The sequence below is a fragment of the Larimichthys crocea genome, chromosome XVIII, assembly GCF_000972845.2.
Source record: "Larimichthys crocea isolate SSNF chromosome XVIII, L_crocea_2.0, whole genome shotgun sequence".
In the NCBI taxonomy this organism is placed as follows: Eukaryota; Metazoa; Chordata; class Actinopteri; family Sciaenidae; genus Larimichthys; species Larimichthys crocea.
The window spans coordinates 21,406,041-21,433,930 of record NC_040028.1 but is presented as its reverse complement, the minus strand read 5'-3'; the positions used below and the strand labels follow the sequence as shown (position 1 = coordinate 21,433,930).

The 27,890-nt window shown below is 44.9% G+C and overlaps 1 protein-coding gene across 1 annotated transcript; it reads right to left on the bottom strand.

Annotated features, from left to right (window-relative positions):
• Window positions 1-273: 273 nt before the first annotated feature.
• Window positions 274-27,810, bottom strand: ccdc141 (coiled-coil domain containing 141). Its single transcript, XM_027290989.1, has 28 exons — window positions 27,461-27,810; window positions 24,966-25,375; window positions 22,637-22,759; window positions 22,236-22,487; window positions 21,026-21,122; window positions 20,804-20,943; window positions 20,471-20,623; window positions 19,094-20,012; window positions 16,281-18,739; window positions 16,024-16,164; window positions 15,772-15,891; window positions 15,338-15,676; window positions 14,884-15,156; window positions 14,636-14,803; window positions 14,440-14,562; window positions 13,858-14,070; window positions 12,895-13,044; window positions 11,995-12,144; window positions 7,344-7,484; window positions 6,881-7,069; window positions 6,627-6,810; window positions 6,373-6,485; window positions 6,047-6,226; window positions 5,835-5,962; window positions 5,424-5,619; window positions 4,918-5,237; window positions 2,721-4,190; window positions 274-1,668 (listed from the first exon to the last, which is right to left on the bottom strand). Exons 2-28 carry the CDS (start codon window positions 25,128-25,130, stop codon window positions 1,452-1,454), a joined length of 9,123 nt encoding a protein of 3,040 aa, XP_027146790.1. The 5' UTR covers window positions 25,131-25,375; window positions 27,461-27,810; the 3' UTR covers window positions 274-1,451.
• Between the last annotated feature and the right edge of the window lie 80 nt (window positions 27,811-27,890).

Genomic DNA, 27,890 nt, shown 5'->3' with positions numbered 1-27,890 from the left:
GAGCTCAGTTTGGGGAGCTGTCCCTGTCAATCAAAGTGACCAATCAGCAGCTCCCGCACACACACACGACCTGAAAACACACAACAAGTATTTTCCGAGTCCTCTATGAATTATTTGTACGTATACGGCCGATACTTGAAGTGAAGCTGATGAAACTGTTGATGTGAATGTACTCAGATTAAATATTTCAGCGTCTGAACTTCCACAGAAGGAAAATCTGAAAAACTGGTTGTAGGATTTAATAAAAACACAGCGGCTCATTTCTGAGTGACTTCTTTATTTTTTTACAGACAAAAAATCAAAACAAGACGTGATCAGACCACCTTAAACTTAAACCACCTTAAAGAAACACTGTGAAATCAGTTTTATAATCGCCTGCTGTTATCGATGATTTTCAGAATAAAAGCATCAGACGAGTCTAAGGCTAATATTGAAGCCCATTTCTGCCAGTTTCACTTTTTAAGTTGAAACTGTCATCTGACCATCTGAACTCAAAATTATGAGAATATGATTTATCTCATAATTTACTACGTGTACTTGTACAAACATTATTATTCTCATTGTTCTATCTGTGTTTGTTTCTACATCAATTATAATAATTAAATAATAATTTAACTTTCTTAAAATCTTAAAATTGTGTTTGTTATGAGTTTAATTTTCATATTTTGTTCACACAAAGTTTAAATTGTGTCTATCGTCTGTTATTAAAATGTTGTCATCCTCAAACTTTCCGTTAGCTTCCGTTTACGGACACGTGGAAAAGGTCAAAGCTCATATAATAAACACACCACAATAAACTGAACACAGATTTCTCTTCACGACGTTTAAACAAATCCATCACCGTGCGTCGTGTATATTTATGACCTGTTTGTATTTTTAATACATTCAGAATATTTCAAACAAAACGTGAATACAACGTGTGTGTCCTCGTCCGAACACCAGCGTGCCCTCACTGGGGTCTGGACCCAAAGATTGAGAAACTCTGGATTGACAGGGTGTGTTTGGAGTGTGTGTGTGTGTGTGTGTGTGTGTGTGTGTGTGTGTGTGTCTAATTCAGACATCTGCATGTTTCATGTTTGGTTTATTTTATTTTCCATGGAAAGCGTGTGCAGAGTTTTCATTTGTCAGTAACGTTACAGTTTGTCTTTGTGGATTGTACTGATGCAGTCAGTCTGTGGTCATGTGACGTCATGTGACGTCCTTTACCTGTTGTTACGGACACGTAATGAGTTGTTCAGGTGTCAGATTTCTTAAAGGGACAGCGCAGGGAGCTTTAGTTCACTTCAAACTGATGATATGTTTGTTCTGGAACGTTCTGTCAACGCTACAGGAACATTAGCTGTCTGTTAAGTATGGGAAGGTTGTCACAGTGGAACCACAAGAGAAAAGTTTGAACCCTGATCTCACAGGTTCTGATCAGTTCAGGTCGTTACGTTCCCGTACACGAGTAATCAGAGTACTATCAGGCAGAGCAGCCACAGCAGAACACACAGCGTCCCAAACCAGGTCTGCCAGTCCGCACTGATGATGTCAAACACTTCGGCCACCAGCCACGTATCACCGCTGCCGCTGCAGCCGTTACCGGCCACCGGTCGCTCATCGTGTTTCCTGTCCTGGCCGGTCAGCCCTCGGCTCGGGCCGGTGGCTGACACCTCTTCATGGTTAAACCTGAAGCGACCATGATGACAGCAGGTCAGACAGCGCACACACACAACGGGCCGCCCTGATGTACAATCTGTTCAAGTTACAGGATCCTCGACGGCGTCACCAGACAGACAACTCATCTGAGGGACGGTTAGACGACACGTGAACAAATCAACCTGTAGTTTGACTCCATGCAGCAGTGTGTATGGCAGCTTCATGGCTACAATAAAACTTACCCCGTTAACTAACAAACTTAGGAGTCATTAATTAATAAAGAACATTTAAACCTGCAGCATCACATCGGCAGCTACTGCCTGCATGGTGCGTCCGGTGTTTGGTGCCAGCATCAGTAACCGGCTTCTCTGAGCAGCTCGTTATACTTAACGAATGTTGTATCAACCCGTTAGCTTGATTTTTACATGCAGGCTGCACAGACAACGGTGGCTCAAATACAAAATACAAATTATGTTCGTTAACAAGCTGACATTAGTTAGTACTTCTTGTAGAAAAACATGGTTATTTAGCTTGTTAGCATTTGAAACATGTTTCGTTCTCTTCATATATTTGTGCATATTAAGAACCGAGCCTCAATCTGGAAGAAACCTTTCCAGATAAACTAATTCTAGCTAGAAATGTTGGGAGTAAGTGTTACTGTGTGGATGAATACAAGACAGAGTGCCTTACACCTGCATTAGCATGGGTCTTTGTTGATCAGCTTCGTCACTCATAAACGATAAAGGTGCAGACGCAACATGTAGTTCAGGTTTACTTCTCTAAAGTGCCAGGACATTTGACATGCAGTGGACATTATGTTGCTTTCAAGATATTCTTTAATCTGAATTGTTGGTGATCAACAAATGAGGTCACGTAAACAGATTTAAGATTTAGAATCCACTCATCTACCTGCCTGTCTGTTACCTACCCTGTCTTTTATTTTATTATGATCCAGATTCAAACATGGTCCAGCAACAGGCCAGATGTTAATGCAGGTGTAAAAGGTGCCTCGAGGTGAGTCGTGTAGTTAATGATCTCATAAAGCTGGTGTGTTATTGTGGAGCTGGTTATACGCTACCCACCAGGTGAGCCTGGGCTCTGGGTGTTCCGTCACCGCCACCTCCAGCGTCACTGGAGAGCCCTCCATGACGGTAGCTCTAGACAGGGGCCGGGTGAAGCAGGGAGGGCCAGGTTTAGAGGCTTTTCCCTGGGGAAGAGACTCTGCCTGGGGAGGTGGAGCAGGAAAGGGGGGGCCTTGGATCTGAGGAGTAAGCCTGATCTCTTCACGGATGGCCATGGGTTGACAAATGTTTGGGTCTTGGTCTGGAGTTAGTAGATGAGATGGAGAGGAAAGGGGGATGACATGCAGATTAGCCTGCTGAGCCAAAGCTTGGGTCTGTGATTCTGGCTGAGAAGGAGCAGTGGGCTTGGCAGGGTTGCTGGGGGTCATGCCAGGGCCATGCACACACTGCTGGGTACTGCAGGTGGAGGTCAAGTAGACTGTCTGGTGGCTCTGCTTGCTGCTGAGTCTATTACTACTGGAGCTGTTTGGCTCTGGAGGAATGGGGGCATGGGCCTCAGGTGGACCTCCGTTACCCTGGGGGGAGGAGGCGCTTCCTTGTTGTGACCTGAGATTTCTACTGCTGACACTGACACTGATACTCTTTGTGGCTGTGCATGGGCGGCTGCTTTGGGACATGCAGTCTTTGCTGGTTTGGGAGGAAGCTGCATCCAGATCGAGGCCGCTCCTGGAACCTGGGCAAGACCGTAGAAGATTGCTGTCTTTAGCGATGGCTGTGCTGGTTTGTGGGCAAGTTGCACAGGATTTAAGGAACCCGGGTTCTTGGGTCCTGTCTTTGTCTTTTCTGACCTTGGAGACTGGATCTAGCTGTGGCAGGGTCTCAGTCTGGGGTAACAAACTTTCTTGGGTTGAACTAAGGCTGCTGCTAGCTGGTGGCAAGGTGCATTGACTGTTTGAAGAGGATGACTGAAGGTAAATGGTCTGCTGGGTAAAGGTACAGTTACTTTCAGGTTTGGAGACTAAAGATGTTTCTCTGCTAGTTTGGGAGGAATTTAAGTCGTGATTGAGGCGACTCTCCAAGTCAGGTAGGGACTGTGGAAAACAGTCAGCGTTGCTTTTGGGGAACGTTGTTTCTTGTTGAGGGGTCTTGTCCTTGTGGAGATCAGGGTCTCGACCATTAAAGGGCTGGAGGATTAAGGGGCTGTGATTGAATTCTGGAGCCTGGGGAATGGGATCAATCTGTGGCAAAGTCTCGCCTCTGGACGCAACATTTTGGGTGGTCCTACCCTGTGTACTTATCCTCCTCTGCTCCTTCAGTGAGGACTCAGATTGTGAGGGGCTCCTCTTCTCAGGGACTTTGTTGTCCTTATATGCAGACGGTAAGTTCAGTTCAGGGGAGGGGTCAGCACTTTGGCGGATGTTGGCTGGACTTGTCTCGGTCGCCCTCAGGATGCTGATGCTGGTGACTTGGTGGCTTGGAGCAGGAACTGTCAACGGACTCTGAACAAACAAACTAGACCCTGATCTGAACCTGTAACACACAAAACAGGAACAAACTCTTAAATCTGGGTGGATTCTGTTGCACTGTAGAGTGAATGTCCTCACAGTTATTTTCTTGTGTCCACCAGCATTCGAATAAATAGACATAGACGGATATATTTGATTGTCCCCATGGGGAAACTTGACTGGGACTCTACACAACTAGACCTGTAAACATAGGGCTGGTTATCGAATCTCGATATGTTGTGAGTACTAACCACAACCGTCTCAGTATCATTTTGTCAGAAGGACAACATGATACCGATACTTGAGATACAGGAGCCTAACAGCCTCCACTCTTCTGGCATCAGACTTTGGGAAATTTGGTGTTGAAGTCTATGGTTTGTCCTAAACCCCATCCAGAACTTTTTGGGATGAACTAGAACACTGGAGCTGCAAGCCAGGCCGTATTACCCAACATCAGTGGTAATGTTCTTGTGGCTGAATCAGGCAACCGGGTTCCCAAAATCTGGTGCAAAGATTAGTGTCCATTATGTCACAACCTCATATTGAAATGTTCAACTTTCCACAAACTGTTTGCCACTTAGTGAAGCTTGCAAGTCACTGAAATCTCCAGCTGGTGCCTAGAATCATAACATACCAATGAATATTTGTTGTTCTCGTGTTACCAGCATACATAGTGACTGACGCCTACATCGTTACCACAGCAACCCATGCAGTGAAACACACATCTGAACAACGCCTGTCCAAAAACGGACCTGGTGCTGCCGTGATGGCTGGTGGGAGGAGTTGGGCAGCTCTCTGTTTGGCTGGACTCTCTCTGTTGTCGGACTGCGGCAGAACCAGTCCCACTGTGGTCTGACTGGGCACGGTACTGGTGGCTGTACTGACTGATGTGGACGCTGTGGGAACTGAAACAGAAGCCCTCCTCGACGTCTGATTGGACCATGAAGGACTCCGGTGTCTCTGCCAGCGGCGGCAGGGAAATGTCGTCAGGTGACACGCACTCGTATTCGTCGTTGGAGAGAGAGTCCTCCGTCATCAGCTCCACCTCAGACAGGCCTCCAGCTGATGCATCCTGGGTAAAAAGGTTGGATTATTAGATCTAGGCAGCATGAAGCTCTTACCTGTGGAGTTTTACATTTGACAGTGTCACCAGGTTTAACAAGAACATACAGCGGTGTATCATCAGCGTAGACGTGAACGTGAACATTGTTTTTACGCGTGTGAATGGAAAATAAAAGAGAACTCTGTGATAATAAACCTGAAGCGTCTCCGTCCTCTGAAACTCGCGCTGAATGTCAGAGAACAGCGGGCCAATCGCGGAGGGATGGGGCGTGGCCTCTGGCTCAGTGGCAGCGGCAGGCTGTGATTGGCTGTTTATGGTGTGGATGCGTCGGTTGGCCTCCACTGGGGAGCAGGAGAGGCTGAAGGTGGAGCTGTATGAGGACAGCTGCTGTCTGCCAGAGGAGAGGACAAGAAGGACCGTTATTTATACAATTATACAATCAAACCCAAATGTTGTAATTCAAAAATTAGAAAACAACATTAGATTATTTTTTACTGTCACATTTCCTCTTGCACACAAACTTTGTCCTGAGGACGGTCCTACAGGGAAGGTCATGTGATTAAAATCAGACGGTTCGTCCTCTGAGGAGCAGGAACATCATTGTACCTGTCCACCTGTCTGTCTGTCTTTTGTAATGGAGGCTTCCTATTGGCTGCACTCTGCCTCTTCACGGGAACCTCCTTCCCATCATGCTCGGTCAGCTCGGGGGTGTGTCCTGTTTCCTTCAGCTCGTACTGGAAGCACAGACGAGTCAGATGAAATAAACTTTGTCACCTATGTTTTTATGTGTGTGTATTTACAGTACGCATCATTTTTACCATGTCAGCCGCCTCCTGTGAGCTGCGGTTATCCATCGGCTCTTTCTTTTTCATCTTTCTGTTTTCCTTCAACTTCTTCTCGTCGTCTTCGTCTTTGTCTTCGGTCTCGTTCTCGCTCCTTCTCTCCGTCTCTCCTTCCACTTTTTTCTCTCCATCGTTCTGCTTTTTCAGACTCTCCAGCTGAAACGCCACAGTGACATTAGAGCAGGTAGATGAAGTCATTAGTCTGCAGATCATGTGGATAATGGATCAGGACAGGTAAAGGTGTACCTGTGTGTGTTTGTGTGTGTTTGTGTGTGTTTGTGTGTGTTTGTGTGTGGTGTTACCTTCAGTTTGGCCTCTAACTTCATCAGTCCATCACTCAGCTCTTTGATGGACTCCACCATCTCTGAGTGTTTGCTGACCGTCTTCTCGATGTACCTCCGCCCCTCCTCCGCCCCTGAAACACACACACACATGAATCATATATAATCAGATTAATTAAGAGATTAGCATTTAAGATTTAATTTAAAAATATATTCACGTATGGGGCACAGGCAGAGACGTGTGAGTTAGTTAAAGTTGCTGTTTGTGGTGTTACCGTGCAGTCTGACGGCCAGCTCAGCGATCTGACTGATCCTCTCCTCCTGCTGAGGAACAGTCGGCCACACAAACTTCTCAAACTGTCGGTAGAGAACGGAGACGGCTTCTGTGCTGCGACACTCAGAGGAAAACTTCCCGACGCGAGCGATGGTCGCGCTGGCCTCCTCGCACCAGAACTGATACTGTTAACAGAAAAACAGCGTGAACGTGACTCTTACATCACAAAGTACGAACACAGGGAACCTTCATCACCTCCTCCATGGCTTGCTGCAGCCTGCGGGTCATCTCCAGTGTTTTTTGGTGTTCGCTGACACTTCGTTCAAAATCTCCCATCTGTCTCTGCAGCTCGTTCACGGCGTCCTCAACCTCCCGGGTCACGCCCCCGTCCTTGACCTCTGACCCCAGCCGGGCTGTCACGCCCTGCAGACGTTTCCTGAGCACCTGTCAGAACATGACAGACGCACATCTCAGTCGCGTATGTTTTCATCCACCTGGTTTTATGTAACATGCACAAACAAACTGATCCACCTTGATACCTTCTTCTTCTACTGTGGACTAAACATTCATGTCCGGCTGCTAATCCCCTTCACAGACCTCCATTCCAACAGATATCTTGCTCCTGATTCATGTGTAGGTGCAATCGAGGTCCCTCAAACTTGGGTTGAATGGAAAACCGGTCTCCACATGGGAGGCTCAGGTCAGGAGCTGGACTTACCTGCAGTTTCTCCTTGTACATCTCCACCTGCTGCAGCTGGTTCCTGACAGCCTTCGTGTTCCTGGTTCTGTCGTTTCTCTTCAGGTAGTTAAACTTCAGGTTGCTGAAGCGCTTCTTCAGCTCCTTAAAGGAGTCACGAAGCTGCCAAATGAAACATTGGAAAATCAGTCAGGCTTTTATGTTGACAGAAAGACTTCCAACGACTAATCATGTTTGTTCAAGGCCAATCACAGCTTCCTTAAGACAGAGGTCCCATAATGATGTCTAAGGTTGGCCATTGAAAACAAACCCAGGTGGCAGGTTTTGCATTGATGAAGCTTAGTGAACCTGAGAAGACCTCCTATAGTCCGACCAATGCCCTGCAGTCAGCTTCAGACCAGTGGTTTGGTTTCCTGGTGGATTTACAGACTGGAGGATAATCTGGCTTGGGTGACCTACTACTTTTCCACACCTGAGTAGATGTGCTCTACTTTATTTTGAGAAGACCGGGTTGGAGCACAGACTCTGAGACCAACAGGGAATAACGTCACAGTACCGAGGTGATTCACAGACTTTACAGGCAAGAAAACCACCTAATAGGCTGCTGTGTTCACTGTTAGACTGGACACTGCCGGTTCAGAGGTTCTGTCGCTGTGTTCACTGTTAGACTGGACACTGCCGGTTCAGAGGTTCTGTCGCTGTGTTCACTGTTAGACTGGACACTGCCGGTTCAGAGGTTCTGTCGCTGTGTTCACTGTTAGACTGGACACTGCCGGTTCAGAGGTTCTGTCGCTGTGTTCACTGTTAGACTGGACACTGCCGGTTCAGAGGTTCTGTCGCTGTGTTCACTGTTAGACTGGACACTGCCGGTTCAGAGGTTCTGTCGCTGTGTTCACTGTTAGACTGGACACTGCCGGTTCAGAGGTTCTGTCGCTGTGTTCACTGTTAGACTGGACACTGCCGGTTCAGAGGTTCTGTCGCTGTGTTCACTGTTAGACTGGACACTGCCGGTTCAGAGGTTCTGTCGCTGTGTTCACTGTTAGACTGGACACTGCCGGTTCAGAGGTTCTGTCGCTGTGTTCACTGTTAGACTGGACACTGCCGGTTCAGAGGTTCTGTCGCTGTGTTCACTGTTAGACTGGACACTGCCGGTTCAGAGGTTCTGTTGCCGTGTTCACTGTTAGACTGGACACTGCTGGTTCAGAGTGAAAAAACATCAACCTGCTGGTGGCCCTAAATTCAAGGAATCATCAAAGTTTTCACCAAATCATCAAAGGATTCAGTCTCTGGGGACCATGCATGTCTGTAGAAGATTTCATGGCAAATCATCAGATAGTTGTTGAGATATTTCAGACATTGCTGTCACGCTGCTGCAGTAGCATGGCTAAAAACAGTTCACATAATATTTTATTGTGTATCTTTGGCCACAGCTTCTCGATCTGCGTTCAGCTCTGTGCTGATGTAACTGCATGTAGACAGAGTTTTGATAAGATTATTTTTAGAGCAGGAGACATTTCTGCCTCTGACGGGAGGAACACCGGTATCAGATGGCTCATCTGTTAGCTGAGGACAGCTGAGGCAGAGTAAAGCAGGCAGAGACAGCGTAGTCTATTCACTGAACAGATGAAGAAGCTGAAATCAGAGGCTGAGGAGGTTGGACTGGGTTTGGTGGAGGTTGAGCAAAGATTGTTGGTTCAAACGTCATCTGGGGAAACCCTTGATTGAGCAAGGAGTGCTAAAATAATAAAGGTTACATGGAAGATCATCCATAACTAGCACGAGGTACTGTAATGAGTTTAACATGAAGTGCCTTAAAATAACACTGAGAACCACGAGGTACCGTGGAGAGATCACCATAAAGTATGATGACCCAGTGTCCTGTAGAACATCAGATAAGAATACCATGGAGTGCAATGGAATAACCATCTTTCAGGGTTCAGCTGGTGAACACTGTGATTAAGTTTTTGTCCCTCTGGGGATCCTTAATGAGAAGCAAAAATACTCTGAACCAACCAATGAACAAAAATAGAACCAGTCCTCAGCAACAGGTCACAGTTTAAAAAATCACCTCGTCATCTTCCAGCAACAAATGAATGTATCTTCCCTTCGAGTGATTCAGTGGTGTGGACACAAACAAGTCCAGTGGGTCACAGTCATTCTGCCCCTCACCCCTCTGACTCTGGTGCTGGTTTCCTATTACGACTTCAGAACAGTGACAGTTAAGCCGTCCTCTTCCCTAACACCTTGAGCAAAGTTCAAGAAAAAAATATGCAGTAGTGCTGTAAGTGCAACAACGCCGTCACACAGAGTCCTGAAGGGCGCTGAGCTATGAGGCGGTAAAGTGAGCTGGAACTGGAGACCTCGCTTGTTGCCAATGCTGAGCTCTCGACCGAGTAACTTGAGTGTTTTTTCCAAAGGGTTTGAGTGCAAACACATCATAGCTGTGAAATCTTTACATTTTAATCATGGGTAATGTGAACAAAGCCTGGTCAAGTCTGAAAGTCAAAGTGCAGGGAAGTCTGGACGTTTGGATCATTTCACCGCTAAGAAGGCGTGTCCGTCAGAGGACTGAGTGTTGGATTGTGGGATACTGCGGACAACAAATGACACAAACTGCGTCTTCTAAATCCAAAGACAAAGCAAAGGCTCTTTCAGGACCTGTTACGATGAACTCGGTCTCAACAAAGTGACTATAGGTGTTGACACAGCTTCAGTACTTTGTGTGTTTCCTGGGTACCTTATAATAAACCATCATGAATCTTATTCTGAGCCTTCAGCGCAGAGATGGCACAAATCAAGTGAAAGTTTAAAAGCTAGCAGTAATCTTGGTTGGTGTATTGTTATTTCTCTTGATGTATCAAGTGTTTCATGAACCCCCTTGGGAAAGACGACCACAAGGCAACGACAAGATACAATATCAGACAAGTTAAAAGTGCTTCTTCTCTGTCACCGACTGTCGATCAGATGAACAGTGTTGGTATAAATCTGTATCTTGTCACTAGATGTGATTCTGCTTATAGTTTAAATTTGGCCTTGATACAAACAAAACATAGAACTGCTGATCTAAACTTTGCTCCATAGCGCCACTCATGGTCAATCAACTCCACAGGTACCATTAAATACTTCCTCCAGTCGGGAATGTGGAGCCTTGAAGGACGTTGTGAATAATTTCTAGTTCATGAGAATTTGTAAAAACAGAATTTAGTTCCTAAAACCTGGTTAAATAAAGTTGGTCGATAACGGTGAATACACGTGACACATCATCATCACATTAAATATATTTGGCGCTCTGATGAATCCTGTTTGTGACCATCTCCAGGAAACAGCTGTTTGCGTGGCGGTCCCGCCTCCAGGTTTCAGTGCACTGATGACACGCAGCACCAGGTGCATGATGGGAAATACCCGTTGGCTGACTCTGCCTGTATTTCTGACCTGACCCCCCCCCCCCCCTCTCTCTCGTGGTCTATGTCTCTCGCCCTCCCTCCCTCGTCATTCCTCTAACAGCTGCTGCACATTGAACCACTAACACCAGTGACACCAGTTCAACTGGAGAAACTTAAACTATCAGGTCAAAGTAAAGAAACACAAACGCAGAATGAAACGCTCGACGGCATCAACCAAACATCGTGGACCTGAGGCGGCTGAATGACGCCTGGTTGCTCAAACAAGCAATCCACCTGTCAATCAAAGCGTCCACGCTCTTAATCCTGCATAACTTTAAGCCTTAATATAATGTGAACAGGTGAGTTGTATATAAATTCACCCTCAGTACAGTTGTCATGAACGGGGAAATTAGCTACAGAGACCAAAACTGTTTTTTGTACCAGGCTGTAAACATGTTTATTTCTGCTGTGAAGTTGGACATTTGGACATGGGGACTTATGGAGACTGACTCACTTCTGGAGCCAGCCTCAAGTGGACGTTAGAGGAACTGCAGGTTGTGTTTCACTTCCTGCGTCGGCTTCACTTCAGACACGCTTGATTAGCCCCAAATGCTAACTGCTAATAGCACATACGCATCTTTCTATTCAGCAACAGCGACGATGCACTGACACATGGTAAAGTGCGTTTTAGCAGCACCTAGTGGACGTTAGATGAACTGCAGCTGAAGACAAACATGTTTTCTAACATGAAGCCGCTCCGTGTCTTCGCTGCAGTCGAAGTGAAGCACAGGCTGACTCCTGCAGTGAGCTGAGGGACTTCATGTCCTCCGATAAAGTCTAAATGTGTCCTGTCGACTTCGGTTTATTTTTAGAGTCTGATAAAACTGAGCGAGAGGACGCCTCACATCACAGTTGTCTGTTCAAGTCAAGAGAAGCAGCGTCAGCGTCAGTGCACGAGGAGACAAAAGTCAGTTTAACTCAAAGAAATAAGTTTAAATTTAGAGTTGAGAGGTCAGAGTCTGTGTGTCTTTGTGTACGTCAGTCGAAAACTTTAAACTCTGATGACAAAATGTTTCAATAATCTGTCCTGGCTCTATTTTACCTCCAGTTTCCTCGTTATTTTCTGGACAGAGCGTTTTAATTCATTAACAACTCTTCAGCTGGCCTCAGAGCAGACTGTGGATGTTTGAGCAGCCCCTCTGATCAAACTGATCAACAACATCCCAAACCAACCAGAGCTGTGTCTGTGTTCACCTGCCCAGGTACCAGATGACGGTCCGTGTCCTCACCTGGTTGATGTCCTCGTTGAGTCGACTCGTCAGCAGCTCTCTGCGGAGTTTGTCTTCACGTCGAGACGCTTCGTTCAGCCACGAGACGCAGAGAGAGTCCAGAGAGAGAAGACGAGCCTCCAGCTGCTCCACCCGGAAACACGTCCAACCCTGACGGAGGACACAAAGAGACAACTTCATTGTAACGTACGGCTGCTGTGTTAGGTCAATTCTGAAGTGTGTTTAATGTGTTTGCATGATGCTACTATCAATCAATCAATCAATCAATCAATCAATCAATCAATCTATCTATCTATCTATCTGTCTATCTGTCTATTTTCTACTCTAGTTTATTTGTGGTATAACGTGTGTGTAACGTGTGTGTAAGCACATAACGTGCACGTTAACACAGCTCAGCATGAAGCTTAAAAAATAAACACAAGAAATACAACAAAGTAAAAAATAAAATATAAAACATATACATGTACAGTATGTTTAGAAGTGTTCTCTACAGAAGACTGTGTCAGTAGTTCATACTGAAGAAGTACAAACACATGTAAACATACTACGTGTTGTACAGTCCAGGTGAGACGTCGAGTCTCACACAGCAACACGTTCAGATAAGAACATGATTCATTGACTGAACAGTATCAGCTGTTGAACGTCCTCTCACTGTCACACTGACTCGTGTGTGTGTTCATGTGTGTGTTCATGTGTGTGTTCATGTGTGCTCACACAGGTGAACACGTAAACTTTATTTCACTTTATTTTCATTTGAAACTTTAAAATCTGTTTAAAATTAAATTTGAGCAAAATGTTTCACAGATTCCTTCTGGTGCCACTAGAGGGAGTCCATGAACCATGAATCCATGCATCTGTGTGTGTGTGTGTGTGTGTGTGTGTGTGTGTGTGTGTTCATACACTGTGGTTGACGGCGGTGCAGATGTCCGTCTTCAGTTTTGAAGCCGTCTTAAACAGATTCTGGATCTGTTGCTGTTCTTCTCTGTGCCGACTCAGCTCGGCCTCACTGGATCCAGTTAGACCAGAGTCTGCCTGAAGCTCGGCCTCCAGCTGCACAAGGACAACACCAAAGTGAATAATGACTCATTTACAGGATGTTCATGTAACTTTACGAGCTGGTAAAGCGGCTTCAGGTCAGATCAGGTGACTTTTTAACTCGCTGTTCTGTTTTTAAGATGAAATGTTTAGAAAACTCAGAAACTGTCACACAGAGTTCAAACGTCCTCGTTGACCGTTGAAATGTTTCAGCCAGTTGGTGAAATATAATATATAATATATAGAAGAGCAAAAGCAACAACAGTCTTCACAGAATATTTGGTTTGTTGTTGTGAACATCAGTTCGACAGATCCACGTGGATTCACTCAGCGTTGTCGTCCTGGTCTGAAGATCAGTTTTTGAAGGACTCGTCTCAGACAAAGAGGACTCTGGATTTATTTCATATCATTAAATCACCTTTGATTGTCTGATTTATGTGTTAACATCTTTACTGTCATCTGCTTCAAATCAAACCAACAACATTTAATAACTCATTCCTAAACTTTTGCTTCTGTTGATGGTCGTCATGTCTCCGCGTACACGAAGCTGTGGCTGTGTGGGAAGAGATTTTTCATTAGACACTTATTTTCTCTTTGTGTCGTTGAGGAGAGTTAAATCTGGAGCAGCTGGACCTGGTTGAAGATCCATGAAGATATTTGACCTGTTCTTCAATTCTACTTCAGAACTGAAGAAGCGGTAAAACATCTAGTGACTCGAAGGGTGCACGGTGGATTAAAGGTTTTATCAGTAACAAGTCCTTAACTGAATGAGGTGTGTTTCTTATTGAAGCATGTTGGCAGGACATCTTCCTCCCTGCGTCCACTCACCTGTTGGGATGTGAGGTGGAAGCTGCTGGTCAGGTCCAGGATCGACTCGCTCTGATGAATCTTGTTCTTCACTTTCTTCTGGAGCTCCAGCAGTTCTGACAGATCCTCCACCTTCACTGCTGTCACCTCCAACTGCTTCACACCCAACGTCTCCTGGACTCCTCTCAGAGTCTCCCAGCTCTTCTCCATGTAGTCCACCTCAGCGTCTAGTTGCTGGAGAAAGGAAGAAACACAAGGAAGGACATCAGATTCAGAAGATTAGTAAGTAGTCCATGGAGTCCAGAAGACCCAACAGTCCAACTTAAACATCCCAAGAGTCTGATGCCCACCAAAACCCCAATGGTTCCCCCATTAGTCTAAACCATCACAGTTCTTGAGGTCCCAATGGATCTCGCAGTAACCACAGTCCAGCAATCACCACTGCCTCAGGTGTCCCAGTGGTCGAGGTTCTGGACCACTGGAACTCCAGAGACAATGGTCATTGGCCAAACTGCCCAATGGTTCTACCGGTCTATGCAGTCCAAAGGTCAGTCCTCCGTTAGAGCACTCGATGTCCCGGCAGTTCAAAGTCACGTGACTCACCGTAAAATGTGGCCTGGCCTGTCTGAAGTGGTCCAGCAGCCTGGAGGTCTGCAAGTCTGAACCCAGATCCATCAGAGTGCAAGAGTCCAGCAGCTCAGAGACACAAGTGAAGTCCTGCACGGTCTGGAAGAAACACCATGGGATGAAAGTAACTAAGTACATTTACCTTTGGATGTGGTCACAGTGTGTTTCGTACCTTGAGCAGTCTCTCCTGGTACTTCCTGCAGTACTCCTGCTGCTGCTGGATCTGGACTCGCTGCTGACTCAGCAGCTCGTTCACTTCCTGTTTGGTTCTGCTGAGTCGCTGCAGCGTCCGCCTCACTGCCGACACCGCGGACTGCCGGTTTAACCCCGCCCCCGACGCCTGACACACAAACACGTCACACACACGTGAAGCGTTTTAATTGGAAGAGAAGAGAGAATAGTTTCTGGCAATCGTGTTACCGTGGAAACAGTGTTGACGTAGTTGTTCCCCAGTTCCTGAGCGTCGAGGAGTTTCTGCAGCGTTTCCTGCCAGCAGGCGTCGTCCTGCTTCACTGAAGACCTCGCCTCTGTCCTGAGGTTACTACTGCCAGAGTCCTCCTCGTCCTCCTCTTCCTCCTCGTCCTCCTCGTCTTCCTCTTCCTCTTCTTCCTCCTCTTCATCATCTTCATCTTCCTCCTCCTCCTCTGGCCTCCTGATGTAGACCTCCCTCAGTTCTTCCATCTCCTCCTCCACCTGGAGAAAAGGAGCACAGTTACCTGAGTCGGTAGCACACGGGGTTGTGGAGTTGTTAATATTTAAATAAATCTTTGTTTTCCTGCTTCGTTGCATCGTGATTCACAAGAAGATGAATGAAGTTTCTGGACATGATTTGAAAATCAGATCAGTAACTGGACGAAGAGCTTGGAGCTCTGACCTGCTGAGCCGTCCTCAGGAAACTGACGTAGGGTTGCAGCAGCTGCAGGTTTGAATCGATCTTCATGTTCAGACTCTGCAGCTCCTTCAGGACCAGATCAACCCGAGTGGCGAGTTCAGGACTGAGTGAAGCAGTCGGGTCAGCAGCAGGTGGACCGGGTGGACTAGGACCAGCACCGGTTCTGGTCTGTTTGCTTCCTCTCTTCAGCTGCTCTGTCAGAGCCTTCAGGGGGGACAGCTGAGTGCCGGGTTCACCTGGAGGACGTGGACCTGAATCAGCGTGCAGAGCTCTGATCTGATCCAGGATCTGCTTCATGCTCTCCGCATCGTGACCTGCAGACTGGAGACAAACACAAAACCCATCAATCCATCTTCATCCACACCAGGTGAACTGTGTGTGAGTGTGTGTGTGTGTGTGTGTGTGTGTGTGTGTACCTCAGCTTGTGTGCGCAGCTGTAGGTGTGTGTTCAGAGTCTTCTCAGCGTCAGAGAGCTGTCCTCCTGCCTCAGAGCTGTTAGACAACACGCTGCTGCCCTGCTGCACCCACCTCCACATCTGCAACACACACACACACACACACACACACACACACACACACACACACAGACAGACACACACACACACACACACACACGTTACATGAAGTACTGTCTTCTTTGGACATAGTAACATCAGTTCAAACGTCACCTTGTCCACGAGTTGTTCACATGACGACAGCAGCTGTTGCCTCTGATTGGTCAGGAGGGTTTGGTGGGCGTGGTCATCTGTTTCATAGCTGCTGCTCACTTCCTGTTTCCTGCTGCGTTCAGACAGACTGACGTGTTCGGCCTGAGGACACAGACGGGCTTCAGTTCACTCAAACACCTGATCCAGAACCCTGTGGCTCTGCTTCATGCTCTCCAGAGGATGGACCTCAGGACAAACTGGAAGGTGGAAGGTGTTACCTCTGATCGAGATCCTGACTGAAGGTCTCTGGACTCCTCTGGTCTAGATCCAGGTCTCACATCTAATCTGAATGCAGGCTGTAGATCAGACTTGGATCCAGATTGTAGAACTCCAGTTTCCTCTGATCTAGATCCAGACTTTAGTCCTAAACTGAATCCATGCTTCAGATCTAATTTGGATCCAGGCTGCAGATCTTTGGTTTCTTTAGTTCTTGCATTTGACTTCAGGTCTGTGATCTCTGCTGATGTGGTTTCAGACTTCAGGTCTTTGGTTTCCTCAGATCTAGATCCAGGCTTTATCTCTGATCTAGATCCTAGTCTCACATCTAATCTGAATGCAGGCTGTAGATCTGACTTGAATCCAGATTGCAGGACTCTAGTCTCCTCTGATCTTGATTCAGATTTTAGTCCTAATCTGAATCCATGCTTCAGATCTAATTTGGATCCAGATTGTAGACCTTTGTTCTCCTCTGATCTCTGATCCCTAGGCCTCACATCTGATCTGGTTTCAGGCTTCACATCTAATCCAGATCCAGACTGCATGTTTTTGGTCTCTTCAGTTCTTGAATCTGACTTCAGGTCTGTGCTCTCTGATGATGTGGATTCGGACTGCAGGTTTCCGGTCTCCTCTGATCTAGATCCAGGCTTCATCTCTAATCTGAATCCAGACTGTAGAACTGATTTGGATCCAGATTGCAGACCTTGAGTCTCCTCTGATCTAGATCCAGGTTTCAATATGGATTCAGGCTGCAGTTCTTTGGTTGTTATTACATCTGACTTCACGTCTGTGCTCTCTGCTGATCCAGATCCAGACTTCACGTTTTTAGTCTTGTCTGCTTTAGATCCAGATTTAAGATCTAATCCGAATCCAGACTGCTCTTTAGTCTCCTCTGATCTAGATCCAGGCTCCACATCTGATCTGGATACAGGCTGCAGGTTTTTGGTTTCATGTGTTCTGGAATCTGACTTCAGGTCTGTGATCTCTGCTGATGTGGATTGCAGGTTTCTGGTCTCCTCTGATCCAGATCCAGACTTTTGCTCTAATATGAATCCAGGGTGTAGTTTAGACTTGAATCTAGATTGTAGAACTCCAGTTTCCTCTGATCTAGATCCAGACTTTAGTCCTAAACTGAATCCATGCTTCAGATCTAATTTGGATCCAGATTGCAGATCTTTGGTCTCCTCTGATTTAGATCCAGGCTGCAGGTCTGTGCTCTCTTTAGTTCTTGCATTTGACTTCAGGTCTGTGATCTCTGCTGATGTGGTTTCAGACTTCAGGTCTCTGGACTCCTCTGATCTAGATCCAGCCTTTATCTCTGATCTAGATCCAGGTCTCACATCTAATCTGAATGCAGGCTGTAGATCTGACTTGAATCCAGATTGCAGGACTCTAGTCTCCTCTGATCTAGATCCAGGCTTCATATTTAATCTGGATCCTGTCTGTAAGTCTTTTTCTTTAGTTCTTGCATTTGACTTCAGGACTGTGCTCTCTGCTGATGTGGATTCAGACTGCAGGTTTCTGGTTTCTGCTGATCTTGATTCAGATTTTAGTCCTAAACTGAATCCATGCTTCAGATCTAATTTGGATCCAGATTGTAGACCTTTGTTCTCCTCTGATCTCTGATCTCCAGGCATCACATCTGATCTGGTTTCAGGCTTCACATCTAATCCAGATCCAGACTGCATGTTTTTGGTCTCTTCAGTTCTTGAATCTGACTTCAGGTCTGTGCTCTCTGATGATGTGGATTCGGACTGCAGGTTTCCGGTCTCCTCTGATCTAGATCCAGGCTTCATCTCTAATCTGAATCCAGACTGTAGAACTGATTTGGATCCAGATTGCAGACCTTGAGTCTCCTCTGATCTAGATCCAGGTTTCAATATGGATTCAGGCTGCAGTTCTTTGGTTGTTATTACATCTGACTTCACGTCTGTGCTCTCTGCTGATCCAGATCCAGACTTCACGTTTTTAGTCTTGTCTGCTTTAGATCCAGATTTAAGATCTAATCCTTTAGTCTCCTCTGATCTAGATCCAGCCTTCACATCTGATCTGGATTCAGGCTGCAGGTTTTTGGTTTCATGTGTTCTGGAATCTGACTTCAGGTCTGTGATCTCTGCTGATGTGGTTTCAGACTTCAGGTCTCTGGACTCCTCTGATCTAGATCCAGCCTTTATCTCTGATCGAGATCCAGGTCTCACATCTAATCTGAATGCAGGCTGCAGATCTGACTTGAATCCAGACTGCAGGACTCTAGTCTCCTCTGATCTAGATCCAGACTTCATATTTGATCTGGATCCTGTCTGTAAGTCTTTTTCTTTAGTTCTGGAATCTGACTTCAGGTCTGTGTTCTCTGCTGATGTGGATTCAGACTTCAGGTTTCTGGTTTCTGCTGATCTAGATCCGGACTTTAGCTCTAATCTGAACCCAGGCTTGAATCTAAATTGTAGAACTCCAGTCTCCTCTGATCTGGATCCAGACTGCAGGTTTCTGGTTTCCTCTGATCTTGATCTAGACTTTAGTTCTAATCTTAATCCAGATAGCAGATCTCTAGTGTCCTCTGATCTGGATCCAGACTTTAGTCCTAAACTGAATCGAGGCTCCACATCTGATCTGGATCCAGTCTGTAAGTCTTTGGTTTCTTTTGTTCTGAAATCTGACTCTGTGCTCTCTGCTGATGTGGATTCAGGCTGCAGGTTTTTGGTTTCTGCTGATCTAGATCCAGACTTTAGATCGAATCTGAACCCAGGCTTGAAATCTGACCTAGATCCAGATTGCAGATCTCGAGTCTCCTCTGATCTAGATCCAGACTTCACACCTAATCTGGATCCAGACTGCAGGTCTTTGGTTTCTTCAGTTCTTGAATCTGACTTCAGGTCTGTGCTCTCTGATGATGTGGATTCGGACTGCAGGTTTCCGGTCTCCTCTGATCTAGATCCAGGCTTCATCTCTAATCTGAATCCAGACTGTAGAACTGATTTGGATCCAGATTGCAGACCTTGAGTCTCCTCTGATCTAGATCCAGGTTTCAATATGGATTCAGGCTGCAGTTCTTTGGTTGTTATTACATCTGACTTCACGTCTGTGCTCTCTGCTGATCCAGATCCAGACTTCACGTTTTTAGTCTTGTCTGCTTTAGATCCAGATTTAAGATCTAATCCGAATCCAGACTGCTCTTTAGTCTCCTCTGATCTAGATCCAGCCTTCACATCTGATCTGGATCCTGTCTGTAAGTCTTTTTCTTTAGTTCTGGAATCTGACTTCAGGTCTGTGCTCTCTGCTGATGTGGATTCAGACTTCAGGTCTCTGGACTCCTCTGATCTAGATCCAGGCATCACATCTGATCTGGATCCAGAATGCAGGTCTCTGTTCTCTTGTGGTCTGGAATCTGACTTTAGGTCTGATGGTAGGTTTCTGGTCTTCTCTGTTCTAGATCCAGACTTTAGCTCTAATCTGAATCCAGATAGCAAATCTCTAGTCTCTTCTGATCTAGATCCAGGCTGCACATCTGATCCAGATCCAGTCTGTAAGTCTTTGGTTTCATGTGTTCTTGAATCTGACTTCAGGTCTGTGCTCTCTGCTGATGTGGATTCAGGCTGCAGGTTTCTGGTCTTGTCTGCTCTAGTTTCAGGCTTTAGTTCTAATCTTAATCCAGATTGCAGATCTCTAGTCTGCTCTGATTTGGATCCAGACTGCGGGATCTGGTCTGGGATCTTCTCCTCTGTGAGACTCCAGTCCTGTAATAATCATAATTTCATTGATTACTGAAAATGTGATGAACTCTAGAAGAGAAGACGAATTATGAGAAGTACTCAAAGGAAGAACTGTACTAGAGTAAATGTACTTAGTTACTTTCCACCACTGCTGTCTACAGTTCTAACTCCAGCGAGCATTCAGTGAAGAGCTGAGAAACATGTGGACTAAAACTGAAGCACACGTGAATGAAACGTGTCGCTGTTGTCGGACTTTTATCATCGTTTCATCTTCAGCTTCTTTGCTTCAGTCGGCCCAGCTGGATGATTCCAGACTCATCAGCAGACAGAATATTTTTACATCCAGTCATCGGAGAGTCCAGAATGTAGCTGCAGGCCGATTTATATTTATAACCTGAACACAAGATAGATGCTGACAGAACAGACTGATGACTCACTGCTGCCACTTCAATTACTACTTCGGTTATGAATGTGGCTCTTACTTCAGAACCGGCCCATCTGGACTCTTGGTCTTTCTTGTGGACCTCCTGTTGGAGCTGTAGCCTGACAGCCTGGTCCGCCCTCCTCCTCCGATCCTGCAGCGTCTCCACCAGCTCCTCCAACCTCAACGCCATCCCCCTGCTGCACCGGGAACTCTGGGAAGAGGAGCAGCATCAGCCTCAATGCTCACAATTAACAACCAGTAACAGGTGAGTCAGTGAAGGTTTCTGCTCATCTTCATCAGGTAACAATGAAGACCAGAAGCTGCAGCCTTAGTAAACTCGACTCGGAATACTTGAAGATTGTGTGTGACATTATCTTGGTAAATCTGTCACCTCCACCTCTTCGTCGTCCTCCTCCTCGTCCTGCAGTCCTCCTCCTCTCCTCTGGAGGGCCTCAGTCCTCTGCAGCTGTCTGAGTTTCTGCAGGAGAACGCTGCTGCTGGTTAAAACCTGCAGAGATTTCCCCAGAAGATCTGAAACACAGAGACACCACAGAGACGCTGTGAATCCTGTGAACAGAACGTCTGATACTATGAAGAACATCAACACGGGTACCTCTCCTCACAGAGTCGAACGTCAGCTGCACTTCAGCCAGTCTGTCGATGTCTGGTCTGATCTGTAGATCCTCAAGTCTGTTGATGCTGACAGCAAACTGCAGACAGACAGACAGACAGACAGAGAGACAGACAGACAGACAGACAGACAGACAGACAGACAGAGACATTTAATAACAGTTACTGTAAACTCCTCTGAAGTCGCCTAACACCAGAATCTTTCTCTGATCTTTTTTGACAGCTAAACCTTTATTAGCTGCCTTCAACTTGTAAAAACCAGAAGCCTGGCGGGTTAAAATAGAACCAGAACCTCCGTGTTGGACTGTTTTTAGACAAAGACTGCGACAGGTGACGTTGCTCAGACAGCAGGTGTTCGGCTTAACACACACTGAGGAATGTGAGAAACAAACGTCCTTCATGGATCAATCAGGTTTAACCACTTCCTACAGGGACCTGAGCTCTACAGGTCAGAGGTCAGCCTGACAATAGATGAACAGAGTCAGATTACAGAGAGCATCAACATGGAGTGAACGTTCTACTCAGACTTAAAGACTAAACATTTCATTTCGTCATCAGACGAGTGACTTTCCATCATCAGACTCTTTGATTTGAATCATTGGAGGCCTAAAGAGGTCCAACTGTACAGAACCCTGCAGGGTCGTGGTCCAGACTGCTAGAAACCAGTGAACTACAAGACTTTCCTCTGCATCTGAAGAACGGGTAAGAGGAATCACACTTGTGGTCAAATGTCCTGAAGGTCTTAGATCTTAAGATGATATTCAGTGCAACGTCACAACCTTGAGTGTGATGTTGACCTGCAGGACTTCAACCAGGGACCACTTAGACCGAGCCTGAGTCAAGACCAAGAGGTTGAGAACAAATTAAGACCAAGACCAAGGCAGGGGGGACACCAAGACAAGACCAAGACCAGAATGTATCAAAACTAAAACCGAGGATCAAAAATGTGAAGTTAAGAAGAGTTTCATTTGAAGTCATGACGTTTAAGATAAATCGAACGAGTCTTCACCTGTTTTCAAATGAAATCAGTTTGTCTGAGATCAAAACGACTTGAAGCTTCTACATGTGTGGATCCAGCTCAGTACTGCACATGTTAAAGTAGGTTATCCTCTGGGGAACAGGACACTACCAAACCTGGAGAAATGTTCAGCATCAGTATCTGTGAATCAGACCCGGCGTTAACGTTGGATTACCTCCAGTGCTCGGCAGTAAAACTCTGAAGCCAGCTTCAGGACTTCCTGTCGTCTCTCGAGCAGGCGGAGGAGCAGCGACCATCCCTCGTTCAGAGACGCCACCATGGCCTCCTGCAGTCCGTCCTCTTCCTCTTGTTTCTTGCTCTTCTTCTGCGCCATCATCATCATCATCACCATCCCTTCATCCCTCCTCTTCCTCTGCTCCATCCGTCGGCTCTTCTCCACCACGGACAGAACTTCCTCCTCGTGTTTCTGGAACAACAACAGATACGTTAGCAAGAATCACAGCGGCCTACGACTCGGACACCTCGAGCTGTAGGTGTGACCGGGTGAAGTCTAATTAGTATGCAAAACATCTCAGTATGATTGGCTGTACACGGGTCACATGGTTCTCTGTGTACCTTCAGTTTCTCCATCAGCTGCTGTTGTTCCTGGATCAGGGTCTGGTTTTCCTCCTGGTTCGATCCGATCTCACAGAGGCCCGGATGGACCTGGACCAGCTGGAGGTGAACCACAGACCCACTCTGTATGTACACAAACAGCAACAACAGTCAGTGTTCTGTTTTACAGGGTCGCCAACTTCCTTCAGACTTCAAACATCCAGCTGATAACGTGCCGTGATGAAGGTGTTTACGGCCCTGCACGACAGAAGAAGTCCAGATCTGTACATCTGGACTTCTTCTCCAACACGTGAACCTGGAGAGCTTGAAACGTCCAAAAAAGATTCAAAGAAATTCTCCTCCATTGCCGCTGTTTGCATATCTGGACTCTCCGAGGACTCTCTGGACCTCGGAGGGGGATTTCGGGGCACCATCAGAACTTTTTGTGAGCCTGCAGCGCCTCAGGGCCGCAGCCCACAACCCCCAGAATAACAGCAGCCGTGATTTCCCCACTACCCGAGATTTTACATGTCGTAACGTTTAGCACGATGCTAATAGAGAGAAACCCAGATTTTCAATCAAACTGATTTTTTATGTTTTGCTTTGCGGCCTGATGCCGTTAGCTTCAGTCAGACGATCTTCTTCCTCTGACACCGTTATTCAGTTTGCAGGCTACATTTATGGTTCCCAAGTTACACCCTATAGCAAGCAATACTGATTATATGTGACGATGTAATTATACAAACTCAGATTAAACACTGAATGTGAATATAACATGGGTTATGAGTTTGAGTTTATATATATATATAAATATATAGAAACATACATGAGGTAAAAACAGCTCAAACAAAACAAGTGACTCTAACGAGCTTCATGATGAAGTTCAGCAGAGTCACTTTGTTTCTCCACAGAGCGACGTGTCGACTTATTGAGGTGAAGGGAGCTGCATGTGTGTGTGTGTGTGTGTGTGTGTGTGCGTGTGTGCACATGTGTGTGTGTGTGTGCGTGTGTGGCAGCATTCCTCGGGGTGATACAGTATCTCTGGCATGTCGACTGAAAAGGACACACAACGTGTGACCACAAAACACATACCAACACTCACCAACACTTACACACACACACACACAAACTTTAAAAACAACAACAGTGTCCAAACTTTGATCTCACACACACACACACACACGCACACACACTTATGAGCACATTTCATATTCAAACACTGCGGAGCATCGACTGTTAAACTCATAAATACACACACACACACACACACACACACACACACACACACACACACACACTTTGGGCTATAACAGGAAACAGCACATGGACAGAGTGACTTCAGGTCAAACAGCCTCTGAAGTCAAAGCTAACGGGCTAAAGCTAAATAAAGGTTTAAACATTTCTAATGTACAAATACAATAAAATAAAAATACAATAAAATAAAAATACAATAAAATAAAAGAGGCTGAAACATAAATAACATGAAACCAAACACAAAGCTAGCAAAGTTTGTCCTGGGTACCTCTATCAGGACCATCAGGTGCACAAAGCACTCCACCTCTGATGAGGAAACCATTCATGGAGAGAGCTAAATATTCGTTTGTACTGTTGACCCCTGAAGAACACACTGTGGAGTCATCACACGTGCACTCATATTTAGAACATTTATTTATTACAATTCCATAGAACATTTCAAAAAGAATCCATTTTAGTCACATAGAACTGTAACTTTGTCATTGCACAGTAACCAGCACCTAGACAATGGAATGCATTTTAAATGGAACAAGGACGTATAAATATAATGCAGGTGTGTGTATACGCAGGTAAAAAACTAGAAACTAGTGGCTCCATCACAGCCATACATTAAACAGCTGTCAGTGTGTGTTTCTGTGCTGGAGGTTGCCGAGCAACCAGGGTCAGCTGCAGCTCAGAGCAATTAACTGCAGCTGTGCTCTGTCTGTGTGAGCGACTGCTGAGAGACACAGAAAATCTCTAAATGAAGCCCCTTTCTCAGGCTCACGGTGTTCATACTGTATTATGTACAGTATTGATTGATTTCATGTATATTTCATGTATATTTAATACATGTTTGCATGCTGCTGGATGCTTGAATTTCGCTCAGGATCAATAAAATATTTATCTATCTATCTACATTAATTAAAGATGCTTCCACCCATCTGTGGACATTTGACCTGATGAAGTCGTTTTTATCGTCGTAGATATCAGATTGATTTCAGTGTGAGTGACTGTACGGATCAGAACTTTATTATGATGATGTCACCAACACTTCTCTGTTTTTAAGATGATCTGTATGAGCAGAGTGTACGTCTGCAGTGAGCGACGTCTTTACCTTGAGAACAGAGACGACGATCTGTGATTGGCCGGCCTGGATGGCGATTGTGCTGAGAGTGGTGAAAGAGAGCTTCATGTTCCCACCTCCACCTCCTCCTCCTCCGGTCCTCCCCTCAGCCTCCTTTAGTCCTCCACATGTCTCCTCAGTGTCTCCGGGCGTCATCAGGAAAGATTCAATCCAGAAAGTTCTCTGCTTTCCGTCTTTGTCTCTTCTTCTGGGATGGTCTCTACCTTTTCTTTAAAGAGATCTTCTCAGGTCAGACACTGATTGTTCTGCTCCTTTTATTGTCCTCTTTGTCCAGACTGCTCTGAGACCAGAACCCGTCCAGTCAGGTTCAGTCTGGACCCACAGCTGGGATCTAGTTTGTTCGGACCTTCTTGTTCTTTAGACGCTGACAGTCAAATCTCCTACAGAAGCACAGAAAACATGAATCAGCTGTTTTTACAGACTCAAAGCGAATAAAGTGAAAACCATCAGACTCAGTGCTGGCTAATATCGAGCTAATACAAAGCTAACATTGAAACCAGGCTAATGCTGAAGCTAACGTCACTAAAAACAGAACAAACACACTGCTGACTAAAAATAAAGTCAAGGGTCTGATAGCTAGCCAGGAAGCTAACAGTTTAGCGCTAACTTTAAATTAAAGCTCACAACATTGAAAATCTGTCAAATGCTAACCAACCCAAAGCTAAGCTAATGGAAGTCAAAACTATCAGACGTATTGTTAACTAAAAGTGAAGCGACCAAACTAAATAAAAACTAAAACTAACAGTGTGTTAGCATCACACAGTTTATCAGGCTAACAGCCAAGCTAACAGTTTGATAACTCAGTGTAGCTAAAGCTAACAGTTTGCTAACTCATTGTAGCTAAAACTAACAGTTTGATAACTCATTGTAGCTAAAGCTAACAGTTTGCTAACTCAGTGTAGCTAAAGCTAACAGTTTGCTAACTCAGTGTAGCTAAAGCTAACAGTTTGATAACTCAGTGTAGCTAAAGCTAACAGTTTGATAACTCAGTGTAGCTAATGCTAACAGTTTGCTAACTCAGTGTAGCTAAAGCTAACAGTTTGATAACTCATTGTAGCTAAAGCTAACAGTTTGATAACTCAGTGTAGCTAATGCTAACAGTTTGATAACTCAGTGTAGCTAAAGCTAACAGTCTAATCAGCTGTAGCTCAGATGGGCTAAATAATAATAATAATAACTGACTTTAGCTTTGTCTTAACTTTTGATCAATGTTTGATTGGTGGATGGTGTTGGCAGCAGTGTCATTTTATTGATTTATTGATTTGTTAATATTTATATTCTCTCCGCCTGACTCTTGCTAACATTAGCTGCTAATGTGCAGACTGGATTTAGACGCTATCTGATCTGCTGAGCTTTAATCGTCATGACAACCAAACATGGAACACGACACGCGTCACTAAATATAATTATAATATCAAATGTCACGATTAGGTGATGTAGTTATTTATTATCGTGTATTTATTTATGATCGCTAATAAATAAAGTCAGGCTGTCTGCGTGGTGAACGTCAAAGTGAAATATCAAATATCAAACTGTGAAATGTAAAGTTTTCATGTTAATTATACGACAAAACAAAACTTGTTTTTATACATTAAAATATGGAATGACATGGAAACACGAAATCAACCGTTTGTTATAAACTGAGTTATCACGGTAAAATTCTGCAACCACAGCTGACAGTTTCAAAAAATATTCCTTTATTTGAATGAAACTTCTTGTAATATTTTAATATTGTTTTTCAGTTCAGGCTGTTTGTGTATTTACAGAATAAAATGAAAGTTTTGGTGACGTGCGATGTTTGTTTGAATATTAAAATCTGATGACAGACTGCTGTTTCATTAATCAAACGCACATTTATGAAGCTGTGAAGAGGATGAAAGGTGAATTAAATGTAATTCACCTTTCATACAAAGTGTAGGTTGTAATAATAAATAAATGATGTAGTGATGCTTCATTATTCATTCAAACATGTTTACAAACATCTCTGTGAGTGCTGATGCTTCATGTTTGGACATCCTTCAAAATAAAAGTCTGACCCTGACCTGGTTCTTCAGATCTACAATAAACTTTATATGACTGCAGCCACGTTTTTTATTAATCGTCACATTTTTACAAAGTGTGACTTAAAGAACATTTAAAAGTAAAATTAGTTTTAAAAAATAGTTCTGAAACGGTTCTAAATGTTAATAATCATCAGTAAATGAATAAATAATTGATTTTTCATGAGCTGATAACACAAACGTTCATATAATGCAGTACATTATTAAAAATAAAGTATTTCCTGATGATGTCAGAGAAATAACCAGAGAAATCTGCCTCATGTTATATTTACAAAAATCTGAGAGATGAAAACAATGTTTGAGTTTAATGAGGTTAATGAAGTTTCTTCTTCTTCTTTCTTCTATTTTAAATGTTTTATTCTACATGAAGCACACATTCATAACAACAGTTAGAGTTCACAGTACCTGGTCGTGGCCGTCCTGCTCACACTGTCGAGCTGTCTGAGAGGAGACGCAGCTGAGAGGACGACGAGTAAAAATAGACGAAGGACTGAAGCCAGATGATCACAGCTGACTGACAGAGTGTGTGTGTGTGTGTGTGTGTGTGTGTGTGTGTGTGTGTGTGTGTCTATGTGAGAGACACGGTAAATATATCTGCACACAAGCACAGAAAAACATCCACACAACGTTCAAACAACCAACAAAAATTCATTCAAAACAGTCATTTAAAACATTTAATCAACATTTATACAACGTATCAGCAACCACCGCAGACTGTCTAAAACCTGGACGTAGTCTCTGTGACGTCCCCGCAGACTGTCTAAAACCTGGACGTGGTTCATCAGTCTTCACTCCTTTCTGTCCAAACAGGTCTCAGATCTGCTGGTTTGTCCTG

Excerpts from the sequence above, each read along its gene's own strand:
- ccdc141 (XM_027290989.1), bottom strand. The coding sequence starts at position 25,130 with ATGACGCCCGGAGACACTGAGGAGACATGTGGAGGACTAAAGGAGGCT. Across the intron at positions 21,123-22,235 it reads TTTACTGCCGAGCACTGGAG|TTTGCTGTCAGCATCAACAG; the intron begins GTAATCCAACGT and ends GTCTGTCTGCAG. Across the intron at positions 14,071-14,439 it reads AGGCCAGGCCACATTTTACG|CAACTAGACGCTGAGGTGGA; the intron begins GTGAGTCACGTG and ends TCCTTTCTCCAG.